The 27,855-nt window shown below is 64.0% G+C and overlaps 1 protein-coding gene across 6 annotated transcripts; it reads left to right on the plus strand.

The window, feature by feature from the left end:
• The first annotated feature begins 1 nt into the window (after position 1).
• On the plus strand, positions 2 to 27,370 carry PFKL (phosphofructokinase, liver type). 6 transcript variants are annotated; one of them, XM_063803745.1, is made up of 25 exons: positions 544 to 683; positions 3,341 to 3,521; positions 4,440 to 4,600; positions 4,983 to 5,118; positions 5,959 to 6,032; positions 10,445 to 10,522; positions 11,628 to 11,817; positions 12,501 to 12,666; positions 13,161 to 13,205; positions 13,436 to 13,544; positions 16,254 to 16,349; positions 16,447 to 16,539; positions 18,477 to 18,602; positions 19,360 to 19,424; positions 20,090 to 20,153; positions 21,734 to 21,880; positions 22,138 to 22,208; positions 22,967 to 23,054; positions 23,771 to 23,923; positions 24,496 to 24,660; positions 24,861 to 24,922; positions 25,159 to 25,270; positions 25,963 to 26,062; positions 26,161 to 26,266; positions 26,714 to 27,370. In XM_063803745.1, the coding sequence occupies exons 4-25, from the start codon at positions 5,103 to 5,105 to the stop codon at positions 26,859 to 26,861; spliced, it is 2,274 nt and encodes a 757-aa protein (XP_063659815.1). In that variant the 5' UTR covers positions 544 to 683; positions 3,341 to 3,521; positions 4,440 to 4,600; positions 4,983 to 5,102; the 3' UTR covers positions 26,862 to 27,370. The 6 variants fall into 6 exon arrangements, with proteins under 6 accessions (XP_063659818.1, XP_063659819.1, XP_001150758.1 ...); XM_063803747.1 differs by lacking the exon at positions 4,983 to 5,118 and having other exon boundaries at positions 568 to 683; positions 4,371 to 4,600; XM_063803748.1 differs by lacking the exons at positions 544 to 683; positions 3,341 to 3,521; positions 4,440 to 4,600; positions 4,983 to 5,118 and adding an exon at positions 2 to 78.
• Positions 27,371 to 27,855: the final 485 nt, after the last annotated feature.

Genomic DNA, 27,855 nt, shown 5'->3' on the forward strand with positions numbered 1-27,855 from the left:
ACCGAACACACCGTGCGGTCACGAGGCGGCTCTCCCCCAGGGCCCGGGAACCAAGACTTTCCCAAGGGCCCAGCAAAAGTGAGGAAGGAAGGAAGGAAAGGAGGGAGAGGGAGGGAGGAATGCTGGCTGCTTTCCGCCAGCGCCTCGTTTGGGTTTCGCTCTGCTGAGGCCTGAAGGCGCCCTGAGGGCCCCTGGGTGGCAGGGAGGGGCGGTGGCTGCGGCCGACAGCAAAGAACCTCCGGAGAAGCAAAGCCGGGCCAGACTTGCCACCGGGGCCTCGGCGGGGGCGAAGGGACGCACTGGGGCCAGCCCCGCCCTGGTCCCCGGCCACATCCTCGAGACCACCGGGGTGGAGGGGGGGGTCTCACTGCTCAGGGCCCGCGTCACATTGCACAGGTTTAGAAACGCACAGCGGAAAGGTGGCCCCGGCGGGCCGAGGGCGCAGGATCCCGGCTCCGTCCAGGGTCCGTCCTGCGAGGAGGCGCCGGGGGCGGGCCCGGGGCGGGGCGGGCGGAAGGCGCGCGCGGGGCGGGGACGGGGACGGCGACGCGGCGCAGGCGGCGGGAGTGCGAGCTGGGCCCGTGTTTCGGCCGCCGCCATGGCCGCGGTGGACCTGGAGAAGCTGCGGGCGTCGGGCGCGGGCAAGGCCATCGGCGTCCTGACCAGCGGCGGCGACGCGCAAGGTGGGCGGGGGTCCCGGCCGCGTGGCGGTGCAGGGGGTGGAGGGCGCCTCCGCCCTGGCCTCTCCGGAGCGCCCGCCGAGCCCCGGGACCCGGGTGTCGGGCCGGCCCGGCCTCCCGCCCTGGCCTCCTGCCCCGGGTCTGTCCCCCGCTCTTCCCCGGCGCGGTCTCCGGCCTACGTGCGGCCGGCCACGTTCTCGGCCTCCGCCTGGGTCTTGGCGCCGCTCGCGCCCTGCCCCGGGGGTGTGTCCGACTCTGGGCCGCGGGGCAGGACCTCCCGAGGAGTCCCCGAGGCCACGCGAGCGGAGGGCGCCGGTCCCGCCACCCCCAGAGCCTGGCCTTTCCTGGTTCTGAAGCGACCTGGGGACCCGGTGCCTCCCGAGGGCCGGCGCCAGGCTGCGGGCTTCCGGGACCTCCTCCCGGCTGGGCGGGGGCGGACTCACTCCCGGACCGCGCCTCCTCCTCGGGGCCCTCGCGGCCGCCTTCCGTGTGGGTCTAGCCGGGGAAGAGGGCGGTGGGGAGATGAGCTGCCCGGGGCATTGAGCAAAGCCCAGTTGTCACCCTTTTTGCAGGGACACTGGGGAGGCCTCAGGTGGTGGGGACTGGGACTTGGCAGAGCTGGGTGGGGGTCCGGCCTGAGGGCGTGGTATCCTCGCACGCTCCCTCCTGGAGGCCTGGTCCTGACCACTGCCGGCCTCCAGTGTCTCTGGCCTGACATGTCCAGTGTGGCACCTGTGGCACAGGACGCCACCTACCCTACCCCTCAGGAGGAGAGAGGAGAGGATTTAGGAGACCAGAAGTGAGGTGCTGGGTTGGGAAGGGGCCCAGCCAGCACCCCAAGGCTGTGCAGCGGGGTCTGGTCTGTCTTTTAGAGTTCAGAAAATGGTTGAGAAAATGCAGACACACACCCCCACCCAGCTTCAGGCACCTGACCCTCCTTTTCCCTATCTGGAAGCCAGGAAGAAGCGAGAAGGAAGCCGGCCTTGAGCGGGACCAAGCCAGGGAGGCAGGAGTGGCTCGTGGGTGTCACTGTCTGAACCCCGGCCTGCAGAGGGGGCTCCTTCAGACCCGGCTGAGCCAGGCCTGTGGTGGCTGCCCACCCGCCCTTCTCACAGCTGTGGCAAGAGCGGGAGCTGCTGCTTGTTGCCGGCCACTGGCAGTGTCCTGGAGCCAGTGTGGCTCCACAAGTCCTGTCCTGTGTGGCTCTGGGTCACGCCTTTCCTGTTGGCCAGGGGTCCGTGCTGTTGAGCAGGGGAGGGCATTGTTCAAGGATGTCTATTTGCACAATAACCTGTGCAAAGGCAGCTAGAAGACTTGAAGCAGGCTGGGCGCGGTGGCTCACGCCTGTAATTCCAGCACTTTGGGAGGCTGAGGCTGGTGGATCACCTGAGGTTACGAGTTCAAGACCATCCTGGCTAACATGGTGAAACCTGGTCTCTACTAAAAATACAAAAAATTAGCTGGGCATGGTGGTGCGCATCTGTAATCCCAGCTACTCAGGAGGCTGAGGCAGGAGAATCGCTTGAACCAGGAGGTGCAGGTTGCAGTGAGCCGAGATCGAGCCACGGCACTCTAGCCTGGGCGACAGAGCGAGGCTCTGTTTCAAAAAACAAACAAAGAAAAAACCCCAAAAATCAGCCAGGCGTGGTGGTACATGCCTGTAGTCCCAGCTACTCGGGAGGCAGAGGCAGGAGAATCGCTTGAACCGGGGAGGCAGAGGTTGCAGTGAGCCAAGATCCCGCCAGTGCACTCCAGCCTGGGTGACAGAACGAGACTCTGTCTCAAAAAAAAAAAAAAAAAAAAAAAAAAAAGACTTGACCAAAAAAAAAAAAAAAAAAAAAATGGCCCGGCCTGCCTATGCCTACCTTCATCTCGCCCTGGCCTGGGCACTTTTAATTCTCTGGGCCGTTTGTCTAGTGCCCCCTCCCTGCCCCTGCAGGACACCGTGCCCTGCCTTTCCCTGGCTGGTGTGTTTGGACGTTGGTTTCCTGTTATCGCAGGTGAGGACTTAGCTTCCTGGCCCGCCACGCCTCCCTGACATGGCCTCCTGTTTGGAGCCTTCAGGCTCATGCTTACATCCTTAGCTGATCATTAAACTTTGTGACCATTTCATGCTCACTGCTTTCTTGCCCGGAGCTAATGGTGAGGAAAGGTCACTTGGGAACCAGCGCACCAACCTCAGACATCGATTTTGTTCCAGCCTTTTTTCCTGGGCAGGGGTGGCTATCACCTGCTGGTAGGCAGCGGCAGGCCCACTGTCCTGCCTGCCCTCTGACTGTGGTGTCGGCGACTGCTGCCCGAGGTTTATTTTGAGAAAGAAAAGCCGATTAAAGGGCCATTAAAAAGGTCTTTTGAAGATTACAGCTTCCAATGAGGTTGACAGAGAAAATTTCCTCCTTCAAGCCACAGCCAGTCCTGTTCTAAAATCCAGAACATGTCCCGTTCCAGTCCCGTTCTAAAATCCAGTCCCAACAACAAAGTGGCCATGTGACATGGCCACTTTGTTCTCCTCCCAAGGGCTCAGCACAAGCTGGGTTTTGGCAGCTTCATTGTCTCTGGGCGTCAAAGCAGGTTTTATTTTGCAGAGCACCCCGAAGACATTTGGAAGCGAGGGGTACCCTTGCTGACCCCTGATCCTGGGGCCCCTTTGCCGTTCCCAGGTCCCCTGACAAGCCCACCAGGCCCCCTGCTGAGATGGCTGTGACCCTGGGCTGACCCGCCCAGTGGCACATTGACTCTGCCTGGAGCTGGGGAGACCAGAGAGGCCCTGTGGTTGGACGGTGGCCTGGGTGCGCTGCTCCTGCCCTCTCCTTGCCCTCCCTCAGCTGCTGCCTGCCAGAGGTGGGCTTGGACCTGTGGTGGGACCAGGTCTGCAGGGAGGGTGAGGGAGGGACGGAGGCTTAGCTTCGGCCAGCTGTGGCTGAGTGGATCTCCCTCACTGCCCCCAACTCCAGTGAGGGTGGGGGACAGGGCGCCTGCAGTCACAGCACCGCCTTGGATGCCCAGCCTCAGGCAGCAGGACTTGGCTCTGCTGACTGTTTTTGGTTGTCGGGTGCTTGGGGTGGCTCAGCTGTCTGGGGGGGGGGGGCGGGCTCGGCTGTCTGTCTGGGGGGGCTTGGCTGTCTGGGGGCTCGGCTGTCTTTCTGGGGGGCTCGGCTGTCTGGGAGGGCTTGGCTGTCTGCGGGGGGCTCAGCTGTCTGGGGGCTCGGCTGTCTGGGAGGGCTTGGCTGTCTGCGGGGGGCTCGGCTGTCTGGGGGGTTCGGCTGTCTTTCTGGGGGAGCTTGGCTGTCTGTCTGGGGGGCTTGGCTTTCTGGGTGTGTGTGGGATGCTTGCTGGATTCCCGCCCCGGTTTCAGCTGTAGCAGCCGTGCTCCCATCTATGTGGGGATGTGAGGGAGGCACTGTTCCTTTAGAGACGGTGTTGCTTGCTCAAGTGGAGAAGCTGCCAGTGTGGGCAGCTCCAGCTCCCTGCAGGCTCTGTGCTCTGCCCGTTCTAACGTCTGTGCCCCTTCTTCTGGATGGCTGCCGGGCTTGGCTCTGGCCCCCCTGTTGGATCCCCTGACTGCTGGGTGGGGAGAGGGCCACCTACTGAACCTGAGGGTGGGTCTGGGTGAGTCCTGGCTCTGCTGCCACCTGCTGGGCTCTGGAAGGTCCCTCACCCTCCCTCTGGGACCTCGTTGGATTCCTGTAGTGTGGGGATGGTGGCAGATACTCTGGCTGCTACGTGGGAACAGTGTGTCGATCCCTGGGGTTTCTCAAGGCATGGCATCTCACCTCACACCTGCTCCCTGCTGCTGAGCCCCACGCCAAGCTGGAGAGCGGATGAGAAGCATGTGTAACCAGGTTAGAGGTCGAGAGTCCTCTCGTGGGGGTCTCCATGTTCAAGGGAGCTGCTGAGGCTTGAGCAGGAGCCCCCAGCAGGTCAGCACCTCCAGCCTCTGCAAGTACAGGGGGGTGGGAGGGCAGGGGCTTTTGAGGGGCACGAGGCTTGGGGACAGAGGACCCGCATGGCTTAGGGATGGATGGCATGGTATGGGTGCTGGGAGGGAGGCAGGAAGAGCAGGGCTGGTCCCAGGGGCAAGCACAAACTCAGGTCTGTTACACGGCCCTAGACCTCACTCAGAGGGGGACCCTGGCCGCGGGCATGGGTTTCCTCCTCTCTGAAGATTAGGTGGTCTTGGCTGCCCCTTTTGTATGAAGTCATGGATATCTTTTAAGATGGGGGCTCTCGGGAAGGAGGTGTGGGGTACATTAGCACCAGCGTTTCCTGCGTGCCGCCTCCCCCGTTAATGTCCCTCTCCAGGAAACCGGCTTTGCCAAGGCCCCCGCTGGGACGGACTGTTTCTTTCACTGCAGTCCTGGGAGCCGAGGGCAAGGGGACAGGAAAGAGGAAGTGACCTCAGAGCCTGGTGGCACCAGCGTCATGTCCAGGCTGGGGGGTGAGGGTCCCTGAGGCCCTGGGGCAGGGCAGTGCTGTCCCCTGGGTGGCTGAGGCTGGAAGGGCTCTGTTCTCAGTCCCCCATCTCATTGCGGAGGAAGGAGCCCAAGCCCCTTCCAGCGGGTGCTTTCCTCAGTGCTCAGACGTGCTCCCCGGCTCCTCCATCCCCGCGCCGCAGCTTTCCTCAGTGCCCAGAGGTGCTCCCCGGCTTCTCCATCCCCGCGCCCCAGCCTGAATGTCTGGGGTGGGGCCGGTGTGGGAGGTGCCGGCCTCTTTTCCACCTGCCCCACTTTTTATCCTGCTCTGTGGTCAAGGCCTGGCCCCGTGGCCTGTGAGTGTGGGGGCTCTGTGGCAGAGGTTGGGGCGGCGGGGTGTGGAGTTCGGGACACCCACACATGCCTGATTGCCATGCTCTGCATGGGATGTTCCCAGTTTATCTCTGGGCACCATACTCTAGGTGCTCGGAAGCTGAAGCCTAGAGCCTGCTGGGTTCACCCGAGCCTCCACCCGGGGGCCCAGGGCTGGTCCTCAAGTTTCCTGGCCTGGTGCCTCCTGAGATGGGGAGGGTGACCAGGCCTTCCCTACCCCCTGCCCTCTGAGATGGGGAGGGCGTCCGGGCCTTCCCTGACCCTTGCCCTCTTGAGATGAGGAGGGTGACCAGGGCCTTCCCCCACCACCCGCCCTCTGAGATGGACAGGGTGTCCAGGGCTCCCTGACCCCCTGTCCTCTGAGATGGGGAGGGTGTCCAGGCCTCCCCGACCCCCTGTCCTCTGAGATGGGGAGGGTGTCCAGGGCCTTGCTTCTCAGCGTGGGACTGACAGGTTTGCCCTGACCTCCACAGGCATGAACGCTGCTGTCCGGGCTGTGACGCGCATGGGCATTTATGTGGGTGCCAAAGTCTTCCTCATCTACGAGGTAAGACCAAGGTGGGCTGTGTGTGTGCAAGGAGTGGGGAGCTCCTGAGGCGCATGCCGAGGTGTGTTCTGTGTGGGTCACACTGGGAGACGGGGTGGTCCTGGCCTGGAGATGCTGATGGGTATGTGGTCTTGGGGAGTGTGAGGGGGAGCTTGGGGCCAGGCCAAAGGCATCTGCAGAAAGAAGACCTACTGCCTTGGGACTCAGCCCGGCTGGAGGCTCAGAGGCTGCAGAACGCGGGCCTGGGGGCAGGGAAGGAGCTGGGTGGACAAGGAGTCGAGGCCCTGCCTACAGTGATCGCTGACGGGCCAGGCCCCACCCACCACACCCCTGCCTGGTGTCCCCCAGCCTGGCCCTTGTCCTGCCCCGAGGCCTCTGTGAGTGGGGGCCAGGGACCTCACCGCCTCTGCCCTTGTCCTCCCCAGCCTCCTGCCTCACCACCCAAACCCGGGGAACAGCCCCTGGCAGCAGCTCTGCTGTGTCCATGTTCATTGTGTTCCCGTAGGAGCAGCGGATGCCCTACTGCCTCAGCCCCAGTCCCCGTGGGAGATTTGGGGCTCGCCCTCCGTCCTGGGTATTTACACAACCACACTTGCACTCACACGTGTGCACACACAGGCGCATTCACACACTTGGGCCACACCACGCACTCACAGGCTGCATTCTTGCCTTGTCAGGTGGTTTTCCACATTCCACGAGACAAAGTCTTTTGTTATTTTGTTGCCACTTTTTATGTAATATGTAGCTGTTTATATAAAATGTAGCAACCCCAGCTCTGCAGCCCCAGGCACTCAGCCCCACCCCCCTCACTGCTCACTGCTCACTGCTCGCCGCTGACCACTCACCGCCCTGGGTCTCAGTTCCCCCATCTTGGCCCCAGGGAACAGCAGCCTGTCCAGCCCTCCCTCTGCAGGACTGTGTGAATGAATGAGTGAGTGGGCAGTCTGTGCTGGCCCGTCCTCTCCCTGTGGCCAGGCTGGGGTGGGGCTGGGGCCCTGCCAGTATTGGATTAGGAAGCAGGTCTCAGAGCCCTGGGGAGCTGGGTGTGGGGGCCTCTCTAGGCAGGCTGGGCTGTGTCCGTACAAACCCCTCCTGCCACCTGCTCGACCTTCAGTTTCTTCTTCTAAGTGGCAAAGGGGAGAAATTAGGGTTTTCCTGAACCCCCACACATTTGTGGTTGGGAAAGACTCCTGTGGCAAAAGACAGAAAACAGGTTCATCGGTGCAGGGCGTGTCCTGGAAAAGGGGAGAAGAGGCACTTTGCCGTGCCTAGAGTCCTGGCTTCTGCAGAGCCCAGCAGAGACCAGTGCACATGGAGAAGCCGAGGGGTACAGGGACGCAGCATGAGGCCCTCGGAGGTGGGGGAATGCAGGAGGGTGAGTTTATGGGAAAAAGAATGAAGTGGGTGGGTGCGGGTCCTGGGGCTGTCTCTGGGTCCTGAGGGCTGTGAGGGGCATTTACATCCTGTCCAGGCGGGAACAGGAGGAGCCTTAGTCTTGGGATGCTGTGTGCTGCTTTCCTCTCGAAGGGAGGCAAGGCTGAGAGCTTCCCTGAACCTGCTGCCTAGTGGGCTTTAGCTCAGAAACATCCGCATCTAAGAGGCAGATTTTGAGATGAGACATTCTGATATAGCGGCCCAGGGAAGACTTCCCCTCCGTCCCATGAAGGTTCTTGGAAAAATCCACTTGCGAAAAGCGGATTAATAGGGCAGAGGTGCTGGCATTCATTGTGAACAGGCATGGAGAGGTAGGGCGAAGATGCTGACCTGCCCTCCTCCCAGGGAAAGGGGCATGGGCAGCCTGGATGATTCTAGGGGGGTAGGAATTTTTTTTTTTTTTTTTTTTTTTGAGACAGAGTCTCATTCTGTTGCCCAGGCTGGAGCGCAGTGGCACAATCTTGGCTCGCTGCAACCTCTGCCTCCCAGGTTCAAGCAATTCTTCTGCCTCAGCCTCCTGAGTAGCTGGGATTACAGGCACCCACCACCACGCCCAGCTGTTTTTTGTATTTTTAGTAGAGACGGGGTTTCGCCATGTTGGCCAGGCTGGTCTCGAACTCCTGGCCTCTGGTGATCCACCCGCCTCTGCCTCCCAAAGTGCTGGGATTACAGGCGCGAGCCACCGCGCACGGCCATGAATGGTTTTTAGGGGATTCAATGGGCTTGGACAGCATCTGTTAGCCCTGGTGACCGCCTGCCCAGGTGTGTTGGCAGACACAGGTCTTTCTTCCTGCGATGACCTCAGTGCATGGAAACTCAGGGAGGGGACTGGCCGTCACTGTTCCTTTCTCCAGCAGCTATGGGCTTTAGGCAGATTTGGGGGCTTCAGGGAGCAGCTGCATCCTGAGCTTGGAGGAGGCAGAGGGTCGAGAGGCAGAAGGGGGAGGTCAGGGAGACCTGCGGCTGCGTCAGTTCACAACAGACTGCATTTTGGGTTTCTGAGCCCCCAGCGCTGGCTTCCTTCAGCAGGGAGACCGATCCCTTCTCCTTGGGGCTACTGTTAGGGCAGAAAGGGAGGGTGGCCTTGGAGGTGATCTCAGTTCTGACACAAAGGAGGGCTCAGAACAGGCTGCTCTTATCCCCCCAGGCAGAGCCCACAGCGCAGCAGGGAGGGCCCTGAGCCTGGGTCCAGGCCTGCATGGGTGAGAGGAGGGGGCGGGGTCCAGGCCTGCAGGGGTGAGAGGAGGGGGCGGGGTCCAGGCCTGCAGGGGTGAGAGGAGGAGCGGGGTCCAGGCCTGCAGGTGTGAGAGGAGGGGCGGAGTCCAGGCCTGCAGGGGTGAGAGGAGGGGGCGGGGCTAGAGGGGAAGGAGGGGAAGGTGAGCTGGGCCTAGGAGGACAGATACGGAAACAGAGTGGGTAGAGGGGGGCAAACCGCTTCTAGAAGGTTCCAAGGGTAGGAGGAGGTTGTGTCTGTGAGACTGATTCCAGCAGAACTGAGCCACTGGCCTTGCGGGGTCTCTGGGGATTGCTGGGCTGGCCACACCTGCCTGCCCCTCTGCCCAGTGGGGCAGGGGCCTGGCTGGTGCCTGGGCTCTGTATTGGATCCTGAGTTTTGCAGACAGACCTGTGTTTGGTGGCCTCCTGCTCAGGTGGGGCTGTGGGTTTGGGATCATTTTCCTGTTTTCCTTGTTCCTAGCTCAGGGCTGGTACAACCAGAGGGGGCCAGGCTGGCCTGGCCTGAGCCGGAGGAAGTAGCTCTGTGGTCCCTCAGATCAGCCCCTGAGTTGGGGCAGGGGCACCTGTCCCCCAGCCCAGCTGGTGGGGAAGGGAGGCTGTCAGGCTGGAAGCCCGCCATGGCCAGAGTGGGGATGTTCACGTGCCCCGCAGCGTGCACTATCCCTTGACCCCCTGCCTGGTTGAGGCACTTGCCCTCCTGGCCCCCAGGGCCCTGACACCCGGTTGGGGAGGAAGCGGAGGGAGGAGCAGAAGCCCACAGCTGAGCTGGCATCAGCCCCGGCTGAGGAATGGCTGCTCCACTGCCTCACCTCATGGCCTGGAGAAGGCTGCTGATGCCATGGAGGGACCGGGGCTGCACGGAGGAGGCCGCCCTTCTCCTCTCCACACCCTTAGTGAAATGCAGTCATGAGTGTCCCTCCCCTCAAACAACAAGAAAGGGCTGGCCGTGCAGTAGGAAACGGGCACGTGGCACGGAGGCTGTGCAGGTGCCATCTGGGAAATCCCAGGTAGAACCACATGAGAGGCAGATCCATGGTACTGGATGGAAGGCCCAGCGTGGCCGGCGTGGCGGGACGCGGAGCCTGGAGCCCCTGCCTGGGGTGTTGCCGGCCCTACGAGCCACTCGGGTCCCCTATGGCCACTTGGGTCCCCTGGACCCAGGAGCTCCCTCGGGCGGGGCCCGCCTGTAGGGAGATGTGTGTGTTCTCAGCTTCCCGCTCTGGTGGGCAGATGGTAGCCTCGGCTGTTCACACGGCCGCCACACAGCAAGAGCACGCACCGCACACCCCGCCGGCCGCATGCCTGGGAGGACTCCAGGGGGGACAGAAGGAGCCACACACAGCAGCCTCTGCGGTGTCATTTCTAGGATGTTCAGAACAGGCAGACCTAGGATGCATCCTCAGGAGCTGGATGGCGGGCTCTGCTGGGGCCTTCGGGACGCTGAACTTGCCTGTGTGGATCTGGGTGGGGTCAGGGAGCTCAGACAGGCCCCTGCACCAAAGCACTTGCCACAGGAGTCACGCCCTGGGACACACGGACTCACCAGCTGTGCAGAGGGTGTCTGGAGCCCCCTAGGGGGCACCCGGACCCCGTTACCCCAGGCCCTGGGATGATGGTGGGGCCTCACAGTCAGCACCCTGGTCCTGCTTTCTGCTGGTGGGGTGAAAATCCTGCTCCCAGACCCCATGCTGCCGGCCACCATAGGGTCCCCTATCTCATGCCTGCCCCACTCTTGATTTCAGGGCTATGAGGGCCTCGTGGAGGGAGGTGAGAACATCAAGCAGGCCAACTGGCTGAGCGTCTCCAACATCATCCAGCTGGTGAGGCCTGGGAATGCGGATGCATGTTGCACTTGGACTCGCAGACAGACACACAGAGACAGACCTGCACACACAGACACACACACAGAGACAGACACGTGCACAGACACACACATGCAGACACACAGACATGCACACAGACGCACACACACACAGATGTGCACACACACAGATGCATGCACACACACACTCGTGCACAGACACACACAGACATGGACACACAGACACACAGACGCTCGCACACATGCAGACACAGACGTGCACACAGACACACAGACGTGCACACAGACACACAGATGCACACAGACACAGACAGACACACATGGATAGACACGCAGACACATAAATACACAGATACACACGTAGACACACAGATGCGCACACAAGTACACAGATACAGAAACATACAGACATATGTACTCAGAGTCACACACACACATGCCCCATCCCACAGGGACTCAGGTTCAGGCCGACCCTGTCATCTGCTGCCATGGAATTGTTGGGTCGCAGGGTCATGGGGTTGCCAGGGGCCAGGAGGACCTGGAGACGTGGCCGTGCTGGGTCCTAGGGGAGCCCTGGCTGAGGCTGGCTATGAGGGGCCACGTGAGCGCACCTGGAGCTGCTGAGGCTTGAGCCCTGGAGGCCCCGGCCAGTTCCCTGAGTTGGTACAGGGCCTGTGTGTGCACGTGTGCACCCACATGTGTGTGGCAACCTATGCGTGTGTGTACTGTGCTTTCCGGTCTCCAAAGCCTTCCACTCTATTACCTTGGGGCTTCCCAAGCCCAGGACCGGACGGACATCATCCTCCTCTTTGTCTCTCCAAGGAGAGAGGCGCAGGGAGGTAGGGCCACCTCAGGTTTCCAGAGACCTCGGGGCTTCTGCCTCTCACTCTGCAGGGTCTGCCAGCCCCTTGCTGCCCAGTCCTGGGGTCCCTCCGGTGATCCCCAGGGGCTGTCTGCCACCTGCTGCCCAGTCCTGGCATCCCTCCGGTGATCCCCAGGGGCTGTCTGCCGCCTGCTGCCCAGTCCTGGCATCCCTCCGGTGATCTCCAGGGGCTGTCTGCCGCCTGCCATCCCTCCTGAAGTCTCTGGTCTCTTCTGTGCAGGGCGGCACTATCATTGGCAGCGCTCGCTGCAAGGCCTTTACCACCAGGGAGGGGCGCCGGGCAGCGGCCTACAACCTGGTCCAGCACGGCATCACCAACCTGTGCGTCATCGGCGGGGATGGCAGCCTCACGGGTGCCAACATCTTCCGCAGCGAGTGGGGCAGCCTGCTGGAGGAGCTGGTGGCGGAAGGTGAGTCTGTGCCCGGTGCACTGTAGGCCCTGGGGTTTTGTTTTGCCGCTGCTGCCAGGCGTGGGAATGGGCAGGACAGAGGGACGAGGGATCCCTGGGTGCCCCGAGGCAGAGGAGGGGCTGTCTGGCCGTTGGCCGGGGAGGAGTGGTGTCTGCCAGCGCGAGCTCAGATGTCTCCCAGAGATGGAGGTCAGTGCTCAAGCCTGAGGGAGGGCACCCAGGCAGTGCATGGGGCTGGTGGAGGCCAGCGTCGCTCACCCTACGCCGTGTGGACAAGTCTTCTCTGTGATTGATCCGAGCGAGATTCTGGACATGCATGGTCACAGTCTGCAGAAATAGAGTTGAAGGTGGGGTGACATAAGACACAGAGTCCCGAGATTGCTGCTTGGAAAGTGGCCTCTCGGAGCCATGTCTGTTCCATGTCCCTCATGTGGGGGACCCTGAGGTGAGGCCTTGGCCGCTCTGCAAGGCACCCCAGAGGTCCCCCGTCTGCACTTGGCCCCAGCGGATCCAGCCATGCTGCCACAGGGTTCCAGGCAGGAGGAGGCTGAGCCTGGAACTCCGGGGCCCCTGCTGGGCTGCACGCCTGGGATGCGGGGGAAGGGGTGGCAGGAGAGGGGTCTCTGGCCCTGTGGTGGGGCCAGTGGAGCCTCAGCCAGGTCCTCCTGCTGCTCCTGGCCCAGGTAAGATCTCAGAGACTACGGCCCGGACCTACTCGCACCTGAACATCGCGGGCCTAGTGGGCTCCATTGATAACGACTTCTGCGGCACCGACATGACCATTGGCACGGACTCGGCCCTCCACCGCATCATGGAGGTCATCGATGCCATCACCACCACTGCCCAGAGGTGAGTGAGGCTGGCGCCGGCGGCCAGCTCAGGGCCCCTCCTCCCCGCACGGTGGTGAGGTGGTCTCAGGGTGACGGCCATCTGCAAGGGCAGTGGACTCTGGTAGCCCCAGCATCCAGGCCAGCTGCCCTCAGCCCCCAGCTGGGGGAACGCACAGCGGGCTCCACTCCCACTCTGCCAGGCTGCGGGGGGCCTTTGTGCAGCCCCTCCTGAGGGGCAGCTGCTTGCCCTGGGGTGTGACGCCCCCAAAGGAAGTCCTGGGCTAGCCAGGCCTGGGCTCGGCAAATGACCCTCAGCCTTGGAGGAGATCAGTCGAAACCAGCCCAAAGGCTGGAAGGATCCCAAGGTATCTTTTAGCTCAGAGCCTGGGCATGAGAAGGGGCTGTCCCCTGCCTGCCTCTCCATCCACTGGGTCCCTTGAGCACCCCGCAGGGAATCGGGCTGGCAGGCCCGTGTGGCTGGCACTGATGCATCCTCCCGTTCCATCTCCACAGCCACCAGAGGACCTTCGTGCTGGAAGTGATGGGCCGGCACTGCGGGTGAGGAGGGGCTTCCTGGCCCGCTGGGTGGCCTGGGTGCTGCTGGGGACCGCAGTGACAGGTGTGGCATATTTATTCTAGGGCTCAGTTAATGCCATGGGTGTGAGAGAGCCGGGTGGGGGCCGGGAGAGACAGAGAAGCTGTGGCCCAGAGTCGGGCCTCTGGGTACAGGGAAGCTCCCCTCAACGACTGGGTGGGGGTCCTGAGCAGGCAGGCGCTCGCTCCTCCAGGTACCTGGCGCTGGTATCTGCACTGGCCTCAGGGGCCGACTGGCTGTTCATCCCCGAGGCTCCACCCGAGGACGGCTGGGAGAACTTCATGTGCGAGAGGCTGGGTGAGGTGGGTGCCGTCCAGCCTGCTGGGGGCCGCAGGTGTCCTGGTGCACTGCGAGAGGCTGGGTGAGGTGGGTGCCGTCCAGCCTGCTGGGGGCCGCAGGTGTCCTGGTGCACTGCGAGAGGCTGGGTGAGGTGGGTGCCGTCCAGCCTGCTGGGGGCCGCAGGTGTCCTGGTGCACTGCGAGAGGCTGGGTGAGGTGGGTGCCGTCCAGCCTGCTGGGGGCCGCAGGTGTCCTGGTGCACTGCGAGAGGCTGGGTGAGGTGGGTGCCGTCCAGCCTGCTGGGGGCCGCAGGTGTCCTGGTGCACTGGGTAGCGCCCCTGGGGTTTTGGGACCAGCTTTGACTAACTCATCTATCACTCATGGGTTCATCAGCAGCTGCTGATGCCCCCATCGGGTGCCCCTCGGGGCGGGACACGTAAGGAGTGGGGGGCTACGGGGCTGACCTCAGTGAGGCACCTGTGGTCCTGCCCCCAGTGGGCAGGAGGCGGAGAGGGTCACTCAGGCCGCTGCCGCCCCAGGCTCAGCTCCGTGGTCAGTGTGGGGAGCTCGGTGAGGCTGCTTCCTGGGGTGGGACTGCTGAGCCTGGGGCGGTGGGAGGTGGTTGGTTGTGAGGGAGTGGCCCCAGCAAGGTCCAGACGGCAGGGCCGTGGGGGTGGCGAGGCCAGGAGCTGGGCCAGTGGGGAGCAGGGCCTTCCCCTGAGGGCGGTCGGGGCCCGGGGGTGGGTTCTAGGCTGGAAAGATGTGTCGGAACGTGGCTGTAGCCACAGGGTGGACAGGAGGTCCCGGAAGCAGGAGAAGGTGGGGAGGCTGCTGGGAGGCCGAGACCGCCTCTGGGAGGGATGGGGGGTGCCTGGCGGGGAGGGGTGTGTCTGGAGTGGGGGTGCCTGGAATGCTGCCCTCTGGTTCCCTTGGGGTGGAGTTGGGGGCTCTGGCCTAGAACAGGCTGACACTGCCCTGTGGACCCTAAGACCCCTCAACTAGGACAGGTCGGCCCCTCGGTGGGGTGGGGCTCAATGGTGGACCAGAGGCACGGGCCATTCAGGCTGTCCTTCGCCCACACCCGAACATGCAGGGCAAGGCCAGGGGCCCCCGTGGCTCTAGCTCTGTCCTCTGTGCGCTGAGGCTGAGGCAGGACCACTGGAACCAGCCCTGGGGGCAGAGGGTGGGTTTGGGACTGACACGGTGTCCCTGTCCCCATGTGAAGGTGGCAGCGTCACTCCCATCTTTGTGGACACTGGTTCCACCTCCACGTGGCTGTACAGCGCTGCCGAGGGCAGTGGGAGAGGCCGTGGGTAATGACCTGGCTTCTAGAACCTTCCCCAGTGGAGCCTAGGGGCCGGGCGGAGACGGAGCCCAACAGGCGAGGCTGGCCTGAGGTGCGGGTCCTATGAGGGGCTTGCTCTCCTAGGGCAGGGACCTCCCGGGGGTCCCGGCTCCAGTGGTGACCTCGGCCTTAGCTTATGTCTGTGACTCACGTTGGGCCCTCCTGGAAGTGGCCTGGATGCAAGGTCAGCCCACCTGATTCCTTCCTGCTCTGTGCGAGCAGCTCAGGCCCTCACTGAGAGTCTGTTTCCCCCTGTAACATGCGGGTTCCCGCCTTGCCCACCACCCAGGGTGCACTGGGGCAGGGAGGGTGGCACAGCTCTCCTGCGGGACCTGCAGCCCATCTTCCGGGTGTCTGACCTCACCTGCACTGGCGCCACCTCCTCCAGGTAGCCCTCCACTCCCACTGCACCCGGGCCCTGTCTGAGCTGCTCCAACCCTGTCCCTGTAGGAGGCTTTGTGGCCCGTGGTGGGCAAACATGGGGCTTGCGGCTCAGAGCGAGTCCCACAAATGTTGACCGGGTCATTGAAGTGGATGGCTGGAAAGCTCTTTCAGTTCCCAGAGAGCTGGGCCGCGGCTGGTGTGTGGTGCTGAGGCAGCAGCCTGAGGCTGGCAGAGGGGATGGTGTGTCCTATGTGCACCAGTGTGGACCCACAGTGGCTTCAGGGTGCAGGGTGTCCGGGGAGCCCTGGCTGGTGCCAGCGATGCGGGGCCCCTGGTTGTAAGGATGAGCAGATGGAAGCTCACAGGGGTCCCAGGTGGCCCAGGCTAGCCCGGGCAGGCCCCTCTGCCCTGTGCCCCGTGGAGCTGCAGCCCTGTGCGTCTTCCCGCCTGGAAGGCTTCACCAGACACAAGGGCCCAGCCCCAGCTGTGTGTGTGCTGGGCCCAGCCCCGAGGGCCCCCTTCCTCCCCTGCTGCCCTTCCCAGGCTTTCGGGCAGAGCCCTCTTGTTCACCGCCTCCAGGAGGGCGGGGGGTCCTAGTGGGCCCAGCCTCATCTCTGCCCTCACGCTCTAGGCCTGCTTTCCTCCTGCTGGGTGGGGATTGTGCCCTGGCCCATGCGGGTTGGGGATGGTGGCCCCAGGGAGGGCTCCTGGCACCCGGCGGCTGTGTCCGGGGCAGGTTTCCCTGCCTGGCAGCTGAGCCCTCCTGGCGCCCGGGGGCTGTGTCCGGGGCAGGTTTCCCTGCCTGGCAGCTGAGCCCTCCTGGCACCCGGGGGCTGTGTCCGGGGCAGGTTTCCCTGCCTGGCAGCTGAGCCCTCCTGGCGCCCGGGGGCTGTGTCCGGGGCAGGTTTCCCTGCCTGGCAGCTGAGCCCTCCTGGCGCCCGGGGGCTGTGTCCGGGGCAGGTTTCCCTGCCTGGCAGCTGAGCCCTGTCGTGTCTTTGACCCAGACTCGGAGCCGTGGGTCCCGACTGAACATCATCATTATCGCTGAGGGTGCCATTGACCGCAACGGGAAGCCCATCTCGTCCAGCTACGTGAAGGACGTGCGTGTGGGCCTGGGGGTGGCCACTGGGCAGACCCCCTGCTTCTCTAGGCCGTGTGGGCTGGGGCTCAGGGCTGGTCCTTCCCACTGTCCTGCAGCTGGTGGTTCAGAGGCTGGGCTTCGACACCCGTGTAACTGTGCTGGGCCACGTGCAGCGGGGAGGGACGCCCTCTGCCTTCGACCGAATCCTGGTAAGTGGCCATCACCCTGCCCTGCGTACGTGCATGGGTAAGCGTGGTGTGTGTGTGTGGGTGTGGGCAGTGTGCACGCGAGCGTGGCACGTGCACTGTGTCCATGTGGCTGTGGGTGAGTGTCCGTGTCTGTGTGTGGGGGTGTATGTGTGGGGGATGCGTGGTCCTTGTGGGTGTGTCTGTGTCTGGTCCTTGTGGGTGTGTGTGTCAGTGTGTGTGTCAGTGTGGGTGTGTGGTGGGTGTTCCCTCAAGCTGTTGCTCCTCCTGGGGGAGACTGAGGCCTGGCTTCTCTGTTCCCCTGAAGGTGTAGGGAACTCAGACCTGGGGACCATGGGAGGCCCCCCACCAGCCTGTGCCTCCTGGCTGTTCTGCCCCCCACCCCCTGCCAGCCCAACGTGGCAGCAGTCAGGGCTGGGGACAGGCCCTGGGAGAGGGGCTGGGTGGGCAGAGGGTGGTGCCCATGGTGCCTGTGGCATCACAGTCTGGGAGGCTGGTGCTGGGAGGGAGCATTCGGGGTCTGGCCTGGCCTCGCTGTCCTTGGTCCTGATCACCGCTGGGTCTCACTTTGTCCTCTGCAAAATGGGAATGAAGTCGGAGCCAAATGGAGTGGGTCTGGGGCCAGGAAGGCCCCATGGTAGGCAAAATGCCTGTGTATGAGGGTGGTCACCCTCTCAGGCAGGGCCAGAGACTGTCAGACAGGTGGGACTTGTGCTGAGGGAGACCAGGTGACTGCGCCCAGCCCTGTGACTGCACCTGGCCCTGTGACTCGTGTGCTGAGCCGAGCATTCCCAGGGAACCCACACAGCTGGACGAGGGCCACTCTATAGAGGGGACGCTTCCTCAGAGAGGGGCCCCGCCGACCTAGCCAGGCAGCTGCTGTCCCCTCTGTGAGGCCTCAGGCTCACTCTGAAGAGCCTCTTGAGGGGCCGGGGACATCAGGGCAAGCCAGCCGCTGCTGCCGAGCCTGGGGTGATGGAAATGCCGCTGCTGTGACCGGGCCAGCCATGCACTCCCAGCCTGCAGGCTGCCGGATTTTCCAGCCAGTGTCTTGGATGCCCGATGCCGGGTGTGAAACAAAGGACAGTTGATCGCCCCCAGCCGCGGCTGTCACCCAGAGCGTCAGCATTCTTGTGCTCCCTGAGCCCGTATTCCCACTGGGTGCTGCGAAGGGGCCAGGGGACCCTAGCACGTGCAGTGGTAACCTGCACTTTTCCAAGGAGCCTCATCCTGCATGGGGGGTGTCTCCGAGGCTGCTCCCTAAACAGCGTCCTGGAGAGACTGCCCAGAATAAGGTGCCGCCTGTGCCTCACTTGCAAGATGAAAAAACCTGTGTGGAACACGGAGGGCTGTCTGTGGCCCCGGGGGTCCAGCTGCTGGGCTTCTACAGGGCTGGCCACTGGTGGTCATGGGACGGCCACGGCAACCGCAGGCCTGGCTTTCTTGTCCACTGTGGCCGGTTCCCGGGGTGGGGCTGCGGCCTGCCTTTGCAGTGTGTCCCTGGGGGGCAGCTCCTGGATGTGTCCACTGCCCAGCCCCTTGGCCGGTGTGGACACACACCAGGGAAGTCACGACATGAGGGCCTCCACGGGAGGATCCATCGCAGTGGATGGGGCCCTGGGGACCTGGCTCCCGCCCTTGCCCTGCGTGCCCAGCGATGGCACCGAGTGACGGTGGGTGGGTCGCATTGCATGGCACCCTGCAGCCAGCAGTGCAGGCTGGGCCTTCCAGCAGGGCAGCGAGGACTCTGTGAAACGGTGTCTGGTGTGCCGTCGTGAATGCTGGTCAGACACGTTTCCATCTCTGATGCCACCTGTTCTGGAAGCTTCCGTCAGCGTGGGGGGCTCTGGAAGCTGGGGTTTGCGCATCTGCAGAGGATGGGCATGTGGCTTGGGGTAGAGGGACCAAGTGGGTGTGCCAGCCTGAACCCCTCCCCACAGAGCAGCAAGATGGGCATGGAGGCGGTGATGGCGCTGCTGGAAGCCACGCCTGACACGCCAGCCTGCGTGGTCACCCTCTCGGGGAACCAGTCAGTGCGGCTGCCCCTCATGGAGTGTGTGCAGATGGTAAGCCCTGGGCCCCCCCCATCAGAACCGCCTGGCCCCTCTCCCCAGTCCCCACTCACAGGCCCCACTGCTCTCTGGGGGCCCCAGCACTGTGAGCACCGGAGGGCAGGGCCTCATGGCTGGCCCAGGGCATCCCAGGTCTCCAGGGAGGGGAGGGATGTGAGCACATCCCTGGGCGGGACGTGGGACCTGGGACGTTCCCCAAGAGGTGTGTCAGAACTGCAGGGAGCCCGGTGAGCAGCGGAAGGCACAGGGGTCCACGGCCGCTGAGCTTCTGTGGGCAGTGGTGGGAGCTGGGGTTACGATGGGACGGAGGAGGAGGGGCCGGTGATCAGAGCAGAGCCCTGGGAGGAGCTCGGGCAGGTGATGGGGAACACTGGGGTGCCTGGAGCAGGGACCCCAGGAGAGGAGGTACGGGGAGGGCAGAGGCGAGGGGGCCGGGTGTGGGGGCTGGTCCAGCCCTGGATCAGTGGGTTTGGAGGCCTGCAACTGGGGCACAGTGGCCCTGCCTGGAGCTGGAGCTGCTGAGAGGAGAGGAGGGCAGCTGGGGGCAGGGTAGGGCCTCCTGGCCTCAAGCCAGCCCCAGAAGAGCTGGCCTTGGTGGTGACCGCTGTTCCTAGAGAGAGGCTGCCAGGCCTGGGCCAGGGTCAGGAGATGCCGGCGAGATCTGCCCTCGTCAGGCCCACCAGACAGGGCAGTAGCCATGGGTGTGCGGGCCAGGCACTCCATAGTCTGTGTTCTGTATCTCTTCCTTAAGACCAAGGAAGTGCAAAAAGCCATGGATGACAAGAGGTTTGATGAGGCCACCCAGCTCCGTGGCGGGTAAGCCCCCTCAGCAGACCCCTGCACTCTTACATGGCTGGGTCCTGGTGCCAGGCAGCACGTGCTACGGTGGCGCTGTGCACGCCTGGCCTGGGTCATCCTAGGCACCGCGTCTGAAGATCGAGGGAGGAAGGGGCCTGCGGGTGGTACAGGAGGCGGGCTGGGAGGTGTGGTGCCACAGGAGACCCTGGGCGGTGGCACGGGCAGGGCCCAGTGCACAGGGATCTGGGCATGGCGAGGGGATGAGAAGCTGTGGATACAAGCCCAGGACATGGGGTGGCCCCACGGGGGCTGGGAAGGCTGGCAGATGTTGGGTGTGGGTGCCGCCCCCCTGCAGGCGTCCTGGCGGCCGGGTCAGGCTGGATTGGACATCTGGTTTCCCATCTGTGCCTCCACCCGCTACCAAGGTGGCCAACCCTCCCTTGAGCTGGATGCCGGCCACGTGCTTTGCTGCACGGGCTGGCGTGGCCTCGTGTTGTGTTGGGGGTCTCGCACCTTCTGTGGAAGGTGCCCTGCCTGGCATGCACGGTGTCTGCTGCCTCATGGCTGAGCTTCCATCGGGCCGTGTGCCTGTGACCAGCCTCCTGGGCTCTGTCACGGCTGCGCTGTGGCTGTACGCCGTGGCGCTGCAGGGCTGTGCATGGTGTGACCCGAATCCTTTCCAGGAGCTTCGAGAACAACTGGAACATTTACAAGCTCCTCGCCCACCAGAAGCCCCCTAAGGAGAAGGTGAGGCAGGGAGCGGCGCCCACAGAGGGAGGAACGGGCTCAGTTATTCTGCAGCCTCTTCACGCTGGCCCCGTGGCTGGGCCTGCCCGCCCCCGCCTTCCCTCCTGCTGGGGTCTGAGCTGTGAGCTGGGAGGGTGGGCTTGACCTCTGCCTGGGCTCAGGCACCACTGTGGCTGGCAGGTCCCGGGTGCTGGGGCCCTGGCTGCAGGGCTGGCTGTTGCTTCTCAGTGGTGGATGGAAATGAAGTCAGGCCACAGGCTTAACTCAGGAGAGGAGAAGCCATTGTGTAGAAAATGTCCCCCGGGGCCAGGCTCACACCTGTAATCCCAGCACTTTGGAAGGCTGAGGTGGCCAGTTCACCTGAGGTCAGGAGTTCGAGACCAGCCTGGCCAACATGGTGAAACTCCGTCTCTACTAAAAATACAAAAATTAGCTGGGCGTGGTGGTGGCACATGCCTGTAATCCCAGCTACTCAGGAGGCTGAGGCAGGAGAATAGCTTGAACTCGGGAGGTGGAGGGTGCAGTGAGCCGAGATCGTGCCATTGCACTCCAGCCCGGGCGGCAAGAGTGAAACTGTGAAAATAAAATGTTCCCAAACAGCTGAAAACCTCAGGAAATGGGATATCTCCAAAATAAGGATGAAATGGCTTGTTTCTAAAGTCCTGGGGGACAACGAGGGTCCTGTAGAGAGAGTCATGGCCAGTGAGGTCCTGGCTCCCAAGCCCCTTGAGCCACAGCCGGAGCTGCAGGCCGGGGCAGACAGCGTGGCCCAGCCTGAGTCTGGTCCTCCCTTCCGTGGACATCTTTGGGTGTCCCTGCTGCTCCAGCCTCCTGCTTATCCCCAGAGCTAGTCAGCGGGCTCTACCCTCCGTGGTGGGGCAACATGGTCTCCACGAACCCAGAACCTGGCAGGGGCGTGACTGGCTTTGTGGGCAGCAGGGCTGGCTTGTACCAGGACCCAGTGGGGCCATGTGGCTATGGAGCCCTTGGGTGTGGCTGCTGCCAAGTAGGGTGTGCTGCACGTGACAGGTGCACGCCAGGTTCAGAGCCTCAGCACGGGGGGTGGAGGAGAGGTGGTGGCGGCCGTCACTGGATTCACATGGACGTGGTGGGGTTTTGGGTCCATCAGGTTAAATTAACTATAGTCCTGATGGGACTGTCTCCATGTCTTTTCCCTTCCCTTAACGTGGCTACTAGAAAACAGGATAGCCAGGGCCCCTTCCTTACTCGTGGCTGTGCACCCCCCACCCTCCCGCCCGCTGCCAGCCCCTTGTGTGGGCACTGACCTGTGCTGCCGCCCGCAAGCCTGGCTTCACAACGGTGCTCGCCCCCTCTGCCTCCTCTGCTGCCTGCGTGCCAGGGGGCCAGGCTTGCTCCGTGTCTCTTTTGGTCTTCACCAGAATCTTCTGGAATTAGAACAGATACCGTATTCGCAGGGTGGGTGGTGTGCTGGGCAGCGTCCAGGCTGCTGGCAGAGCCTGGCCCCTTTTTCCAGAACCTGCCGGCCTGCTGACCTCCTGTGAAGGTTGGGGGTCCCCTCCCCGGCTGTGCCTCATGCTCGTCTCCCCTTCTCTCTGAAGTCTAACTTCTCCCTGGCCATCCTGAATGTGGGGGCCCCGGCGGCTGGCATGAATGCGGCCGTGCGCTCGGCGGTGCGGACCGGCATCTCCCACGGACACACAGTATACGTGGTGCACGATGGCTTCGAAGGCCTAGCCAAGGGTCAGGTGGGTCCGGCCGGGGCAAACAAGTGAGGACTTGGGCCTTCTGTGTGCACACCTGGGGCGTTTCCTGTGGAAGGCCGGCTGCTGGAGGTGGAGGCCGAGACCTGAGTCCACGTGTCGGTGCCCACCCGGGCCTGGGCACTCAGCTCTGCCTGCAGCTTCATGCCCAACACTGGCTGGCCCCCAGGCACAGGCCCACCCCTGGGGGGAATTGGCCAGAGGCTCAGGCTGGCCCCTGAAGCTGCATCTCCTCCTGGCAGGTGCAAGAAGTGGGCTGGCACGACGTGGCCGGCTGGTTGGGGCGTGGTGGCTCCATGCTGGGGACCAAGAGGTGAGCTGCCTGCTGCGGGTACCTGGGGGCAGGAGGGCCAGGGCGCAGTATCCAGGCCCTGCAGGTGGGGGCGGCAAGGGGAACCCAGCCCGGGGCCCTGGGCTTGGCCCCTCTTCCTGCTGGTGGTCTGCCCAGAGCAGGCTTCACGCCTCCCGCCTGGGGCTTCCTGGCCTGAGCTCAGGGGTGTAGGGCAGGCTGCTCTGGCGGCCTCATGCCCACGGTGGGCTCTCCGTGGCAAGGAAGCTGGCCAGCGTCTGTCCCTGCCTGGCCGGGCCAGGCAGCCTGCACTGTCAGCACTCTGGCTGAGGCTATGGGCCTGTCTGATGGCTTTTGTCCCAGGGCCTGAGACCCTTCTGTGGGCATGGGGTGGGCACAGTCCCCCTGTGTGACTACAGGGGAAGTTGCTGAGTGCTGAGCCACTGAGTGGCTGCAAGGGCCGGAGGAAGCATCCCCTCCTGCCGCTGAGTGTTGGGCGAGAAAGCCTTGGGCAGGAAGGGGTTCCCACGGGGAGCCCAGTGGGGTGGGGGGTTCACCCGGTTGCCTGGCCGGTGCCTGGTGATGCTGAGTGGTGCCCAGGCGGCTCACGCTGGGCCTGTGTGTCCCTCTCCGTGTGGAGCCACAGCGCCACATCCAGGGCATTGCAGCGACTGCTGACCGGCTCGGGGAACGGCCAAGGCAATGCCTTTCTGTGATCAGATGCAATCTGGACACGCGTCCCCGGGTGCTGCGTGTTCACGCCGAGGTGTCTTTGACTGCAGGACCCTGCCCAAGGGCCAGCTGGAGTCCATCGTGGAGAACATCCGCATCTATGGTATTCACGCCCTGCTGGTGGTCGGCGGGTTCGAGGTGAGAGCTGCCCACGGACGAAAAAGCCCCAGGGCACAGGAGACCCAAGGTGTCCTCCCGCCGAGGGGGCCCATCCTGAAAACCCGTGTGCTGGCTGGGCCGATGCAGGGGCCGAGAGGGTCGGGGTTTTAAGTGCTGTGTGTGGGCTCGGGAGGGCACCCGTGTGCCAGCTGGGCTGATGCAGGGGCCGAGAGGGTTGGGGTTTTAAGTGCTGTGTGTGGGCTCGGGAGGGTTCTTTACTTTCTCCGGAAAGCTTCACAAGGTTCTGATTAACCCCAGTGCTGGGGAGGGGCAGGGGAGGAAGGGGACTCGGAAGCCGGAGGACGAGAAAGAAGGGAGGCGGAGGAGGCAGAGGTGTAGGTGCTGGACAGCATCGCTGAACGTGGTGTCCTGGCACTGGGCAAGCTGTCACTAAATAATGAATAAATGACAGCCCTTCCCCCTTGCCCTCCATGGAGTGGATCTGGGGTCAGAGTGGGTTGGAGGGGACTCCTGACCCTCATTAGAGTCCAGTTTCCCTGGTAGGCGTCCTGAGATGACACCAGGCTGACTGCCTGGCCCAGCCCCAGGGGATTGAGCAGGTGGGTCCTGGCGTCCAGCACGGGGCACATGACAGGTCAGCAGGGAGCAGGGCTGGGCGGCCGCCGGCAGAGCCTCTCCCTGGCCCACCCTGGCCTCGGTGCTGCCCTTGACCTGCCCCGTCCCTACTGCTGCAGGCCTATGAAGGGGTGCTGCAGCTGGTGGAGGCTCGCGGGCGCTACGAGGAGCTCTGCATCGTCATGTGTGTCATCCCAGCCACCATCAGCAACAACGTCCCTGGCACCGACTTCAGCCTGGGCTCTGACACTGCTGTAAATGCCGCCATGGAGGTACGGGGCTCCTGGACACCCGCCTGCCATGCCCAGGCCCTTGTGGGTTGGGGCTGAGCCTACAGAGGCTGCTGGAGGGGACAGTGCATGGTGAGCACCTGGGAGGGCTGCCAGGGTTGGGGTTTGTGGGGCACAGGCCCGGGTGAAGGGGCTCAGCTCCCTGCCATAGCCACTTCCAGGTCCAGGGGGGCCCTGTGTTGTTCCTCGCTACTGTGATGAGCTCAGATGGGGAGACTGAGGCGGGAATGTCCCTGCGCCCCAGTGCTGGGTAGTCTAAGAGCAGTGCCTGGCCTCTGTCCAAGGGTGCCAGGGACACCCCTGCCCGCTCACAGCCAGTGTGTGTGCAGGCCGCTGTCCACTGTGCCCTGGGGGGTGGGGGTCGCCTGGTTGAGAACCCCTGGTCCTGTGGGGCCCAGGTGGGAGGTGGGCCCAAGCCTGGTGCTGCTGGCTGTCTGGGTGTGTCAGCCCCAGGCTGGCTTTGGAGACACAGGGCTCCCTGCAGGGTAGCCATGCCGACGGCCTACAGGGAAGGGTGGGCACGTGGAGGACCCCCGACCCCCCTTGTCCCCCAGAGCTGTGACCGCATCAAACAGTCCGCCTCGGGGACCAAGCGCCGTGTGTTCATCGTGGAGACCATGGGGGGTTACTGTGGCTACCTGGCCACCGTGACTGGCATTGCTGTGGGGGCCGACGCCGCCTACGTCTTTGAGGACCCTTTCAACATCCATGACTTAAAGGTGAGCCCAGCCCGGCCCCTGCTGCAGCAGACCCGCCGGCACGCCAGCCTGGGCCCCAGACACTCAGGCCGGCCAGCGCAGGGCAGGGCCCGGGCAGGTGGGACTCGTAGCCCAGTGCTCCTGCTGGCCCTGGATCGCCGGTCAGCCTGGAATTCCCTCCCCACAGTCCTCTGGCTCATCCGTGTCCGCCCCTCCTGCAGGTCAACGTGGAGCACATGACGGAGAAGATGAAGACAGACATTCAGAGGGGCCTGGTGCTGCGGTGAGGCTGCCGTGGGTCCCCGGCCACAGCTGCGCTTCCAACTCTTGGGGCTGGGGTGGGGCTGCTGAGGAGTGGCTGGGCAGGAGAAGGCAGGAGGGGTCCTTGGAGAGGGTGGGCCAGGGCGGCTTTCCTGGGAGCTGCCACTCCCTCTCCCAGGCCTGGCCCAGCGGGGACTCAGGATTGGGGGGAGACCTGAACTCATTCCCCGCTGACTCAGGCCCTGCTGTCCCTCTTAGGAACGAGAAGTGCCATGACTACTACACCACAGAGTTCCTGTACAACCTGTACTCATCAGAGGGCAAGGGTGTGTTCGACTGCAGGACCAACGTCCTGGGCCACCTGCAGCAGGTGTGGGGCAGGGGTGAGGCTCTGAGAGGCCTGACCCTCTTTCCTGCCACCATCTGTCCCCGGGCCCAGGGGTCCCAGCCCTCACGGGCACCCACAGGCACTCCCGGCAGGCCCTCGGGCATGTGTGCCCTTCCCCAGTGAGGGGACCGAGGCCTGTATCTAGGTGAGGTCTCATTTCAAGAAGGGGTGGGGCTGGGGCTGGAACCCAGGGCCCGAGCCAGGGCATTCACATGCTGAGCCGAGCTCCCCACCCCTGCCAGGCCTCCCGTGGCCACTTCCGCTGAGCCCCTCACCTAGATCCCCGCATGCTCCCTGCCTTATGGTGGCCCTGCAGGAAGCCCGCGTCCTGGGGTTTTCTGAGCCAGGGAGGGGAGTCAGGGTGGCTGGGCATGGGGCCCGAGGTGGGGCCGCTGGCTGCCGATGCAGGGCCCAGGAGTCACTTGACTTGGCCAGGGGCAGCCGACTGCCGGCCTCTGGAGGCAGCTTCTGGCCTGGACTTGATGCTGGAGAGAGCAGGCAGGGTCCTCGATCGGGAACAGACAGGAACGGTGCACGGGTTGGAAGGAATGGGTGTTCACAAGCTGCCTGGGAGGCTCCCCGTGGGGACCCTGTCTGCACTGGGGTTGGGCCTCCCCTCTCCTTGGCCCAGGCAGCCCAGGGGAGTCCAGGAACCGGGCCTCACCTGTTTCCAGGGTGGCGCTCCAACCCCCTTTGACCGGAACTACGGGACCAAGCTGGGGGTGAAGGCCATGCTGTGGTTGTCGGAGAAGCTGCGCGAGGTTTACCGCAAGGGTAGGTGGTGGGTGCGACCCGAGGCCTCACTTTGCCCTCCCCTGGCTCCCTGGGGCAGGGCCTCACCATGGAGGGCTGCCACGTGCCTCTGTTTGCAGGACGGGTGTTCGCCAATGCCCCAGACTCGGCCTGCGTGATCGGCCTGAAGAAGAAGGCGGTGGCCTTCAGCCCCGTCACTGAGCTCAAGAAAGATACTGATTTCGAGTGAGTTCCACCGAAGCCTCGTGGAGGCAGGTGGGGCTGAGGGGTGGCCCAGACCTTCCCTGAGGCAGGTGTGCCAGGCCCAGCCCCACTGGCACCCTGACCACGCAAGGCCTCCTGGGCCCCCATGCCCAGGTCCCCGCCAGGCCGTGGAGAGTAGGGACCATGCCCAAGTCTTCTGAGCACAACACTGGGCAATCCTTTCGGGTGGGCATGGGGGCACAGCAGGCAGCCAGGAGTGGGCACGCTTGAGGGCGGCTGAGGCTGACTCTGCTGTGCCTCCGAGGGATGGGGACCCCAGACCCGTCCCAGCTCCACGGATATCGAGATGTTCAGAGACAGGGGCATGCACAGGCCGCAGGGTCGGGGGGGTGGGGGGGCTGGGGACGTGGCTGAAGAGCTGCCCTGACCCCTGACTCCCCATCATCCTCCCATCCCCGTCCTGCACAGGCACCGCATGCCACGGGAGCAGTGGTGGCTGAGCCTGCGGCTCATGCTGAAGATGCTGGCACAATACCGCATCAGTATGGCCGCCTACGTGTCAGGGGAGCTGGAGCACGTGACCCGCCGCACCCTGAGCATGGACAAGGGCTTCTGAGGCCAGCCATGCCCACGCCCCTCCCCAGCCCCCACCCATGCCAGCGCAGCGCCAGGGCTCAGATGGGGCCTGGGCTGTTGTGTCTGGAGCCTGCAGGCAGGTGGGGGCTGCGTCCCTGCTCAGCCCACCCCCTGCCTCTATCCCTGGCCACCCGCCAGGCCTCCCTCGGGCTGGTGTCTTGAGACCAGCCTGCCAGGCCCTCCAGCAGGAGGACAGAGTGCCCTGGGGCATCCACCTTCCTGCCCAGGGGACGTGGCGCTGTCGGTGTTTGGAGGCTGCTGCCCCCTGGCTTTGGCGCCCCATGGGCCCTCAGCGTCTCCCCATGCTGGGCTCACTACATGGGCCAGCCCTTGCCCTACCTGGCCGGTAGGCTGCTGGCGCCTAGGTTGTGTTGAGAGGGGGATGCCCCTGGCCCTGCCTCACTGTGACCTGCTCCTGCCCACGTGCAGCACCTGTCACCTTTTCTAGAAATAAAATCACCCTGACTGTGGGGTGCATCGGTCTCTGGAGAGCACAGCCTGCAGAACTCCTCGGAGAGAGGGGAGCAGCACTGTGCGGCCAGCCCAGTGGGCAGCGGCCCCAGGGGTGGAGGGCCCTCTGGCCAGTGCCTGGGCCAGGTCAAAGGGACATGTGCCCTGGGAGGCCACCGGTGCTCTCCAGGACTCCCTGGGGGCCACCAGGGTGACCTGAGCCCCTCCTGGTCCTCCCCTGGGGGCAGAAGGGTACAGCCTCACTCCTCTGTCTCCCCAACCTCAGCCTGAGTGGGGGTCTCCAACCTGCAGGCTGGTGGCTGGCTTGAGCCAGTATCCAGGAGACATTGATGGTGGACACGCAAGAGGGGAAGAGAAGGCAGCGCAAAGCTGCGCCCACCAGGGGCTAGGGCTGAGTCCTGCAGGTGGCTACGGGGTGGTGGACGCCCTGCTTGCAGGATGCCTGTTAACCTCAGCGTCGAAGCCCACGCTCTGCATCATGAACGTGGGAGGTGCTTGCCCAA

Source organism: Pan troglodytes, chromosome 22 (assembly GCF_028858775.2).
Source record: "Pan troglodytes isolate AG18354 chromosome 22, NHGRI_mPanTro3-v2.0_pri, whole genome shotgun sequence".
NCBI lineage: Eukaryota > Metazoa > Chordata > Mammalia > Primates > Hominidae > Pan > Pan troglodytes.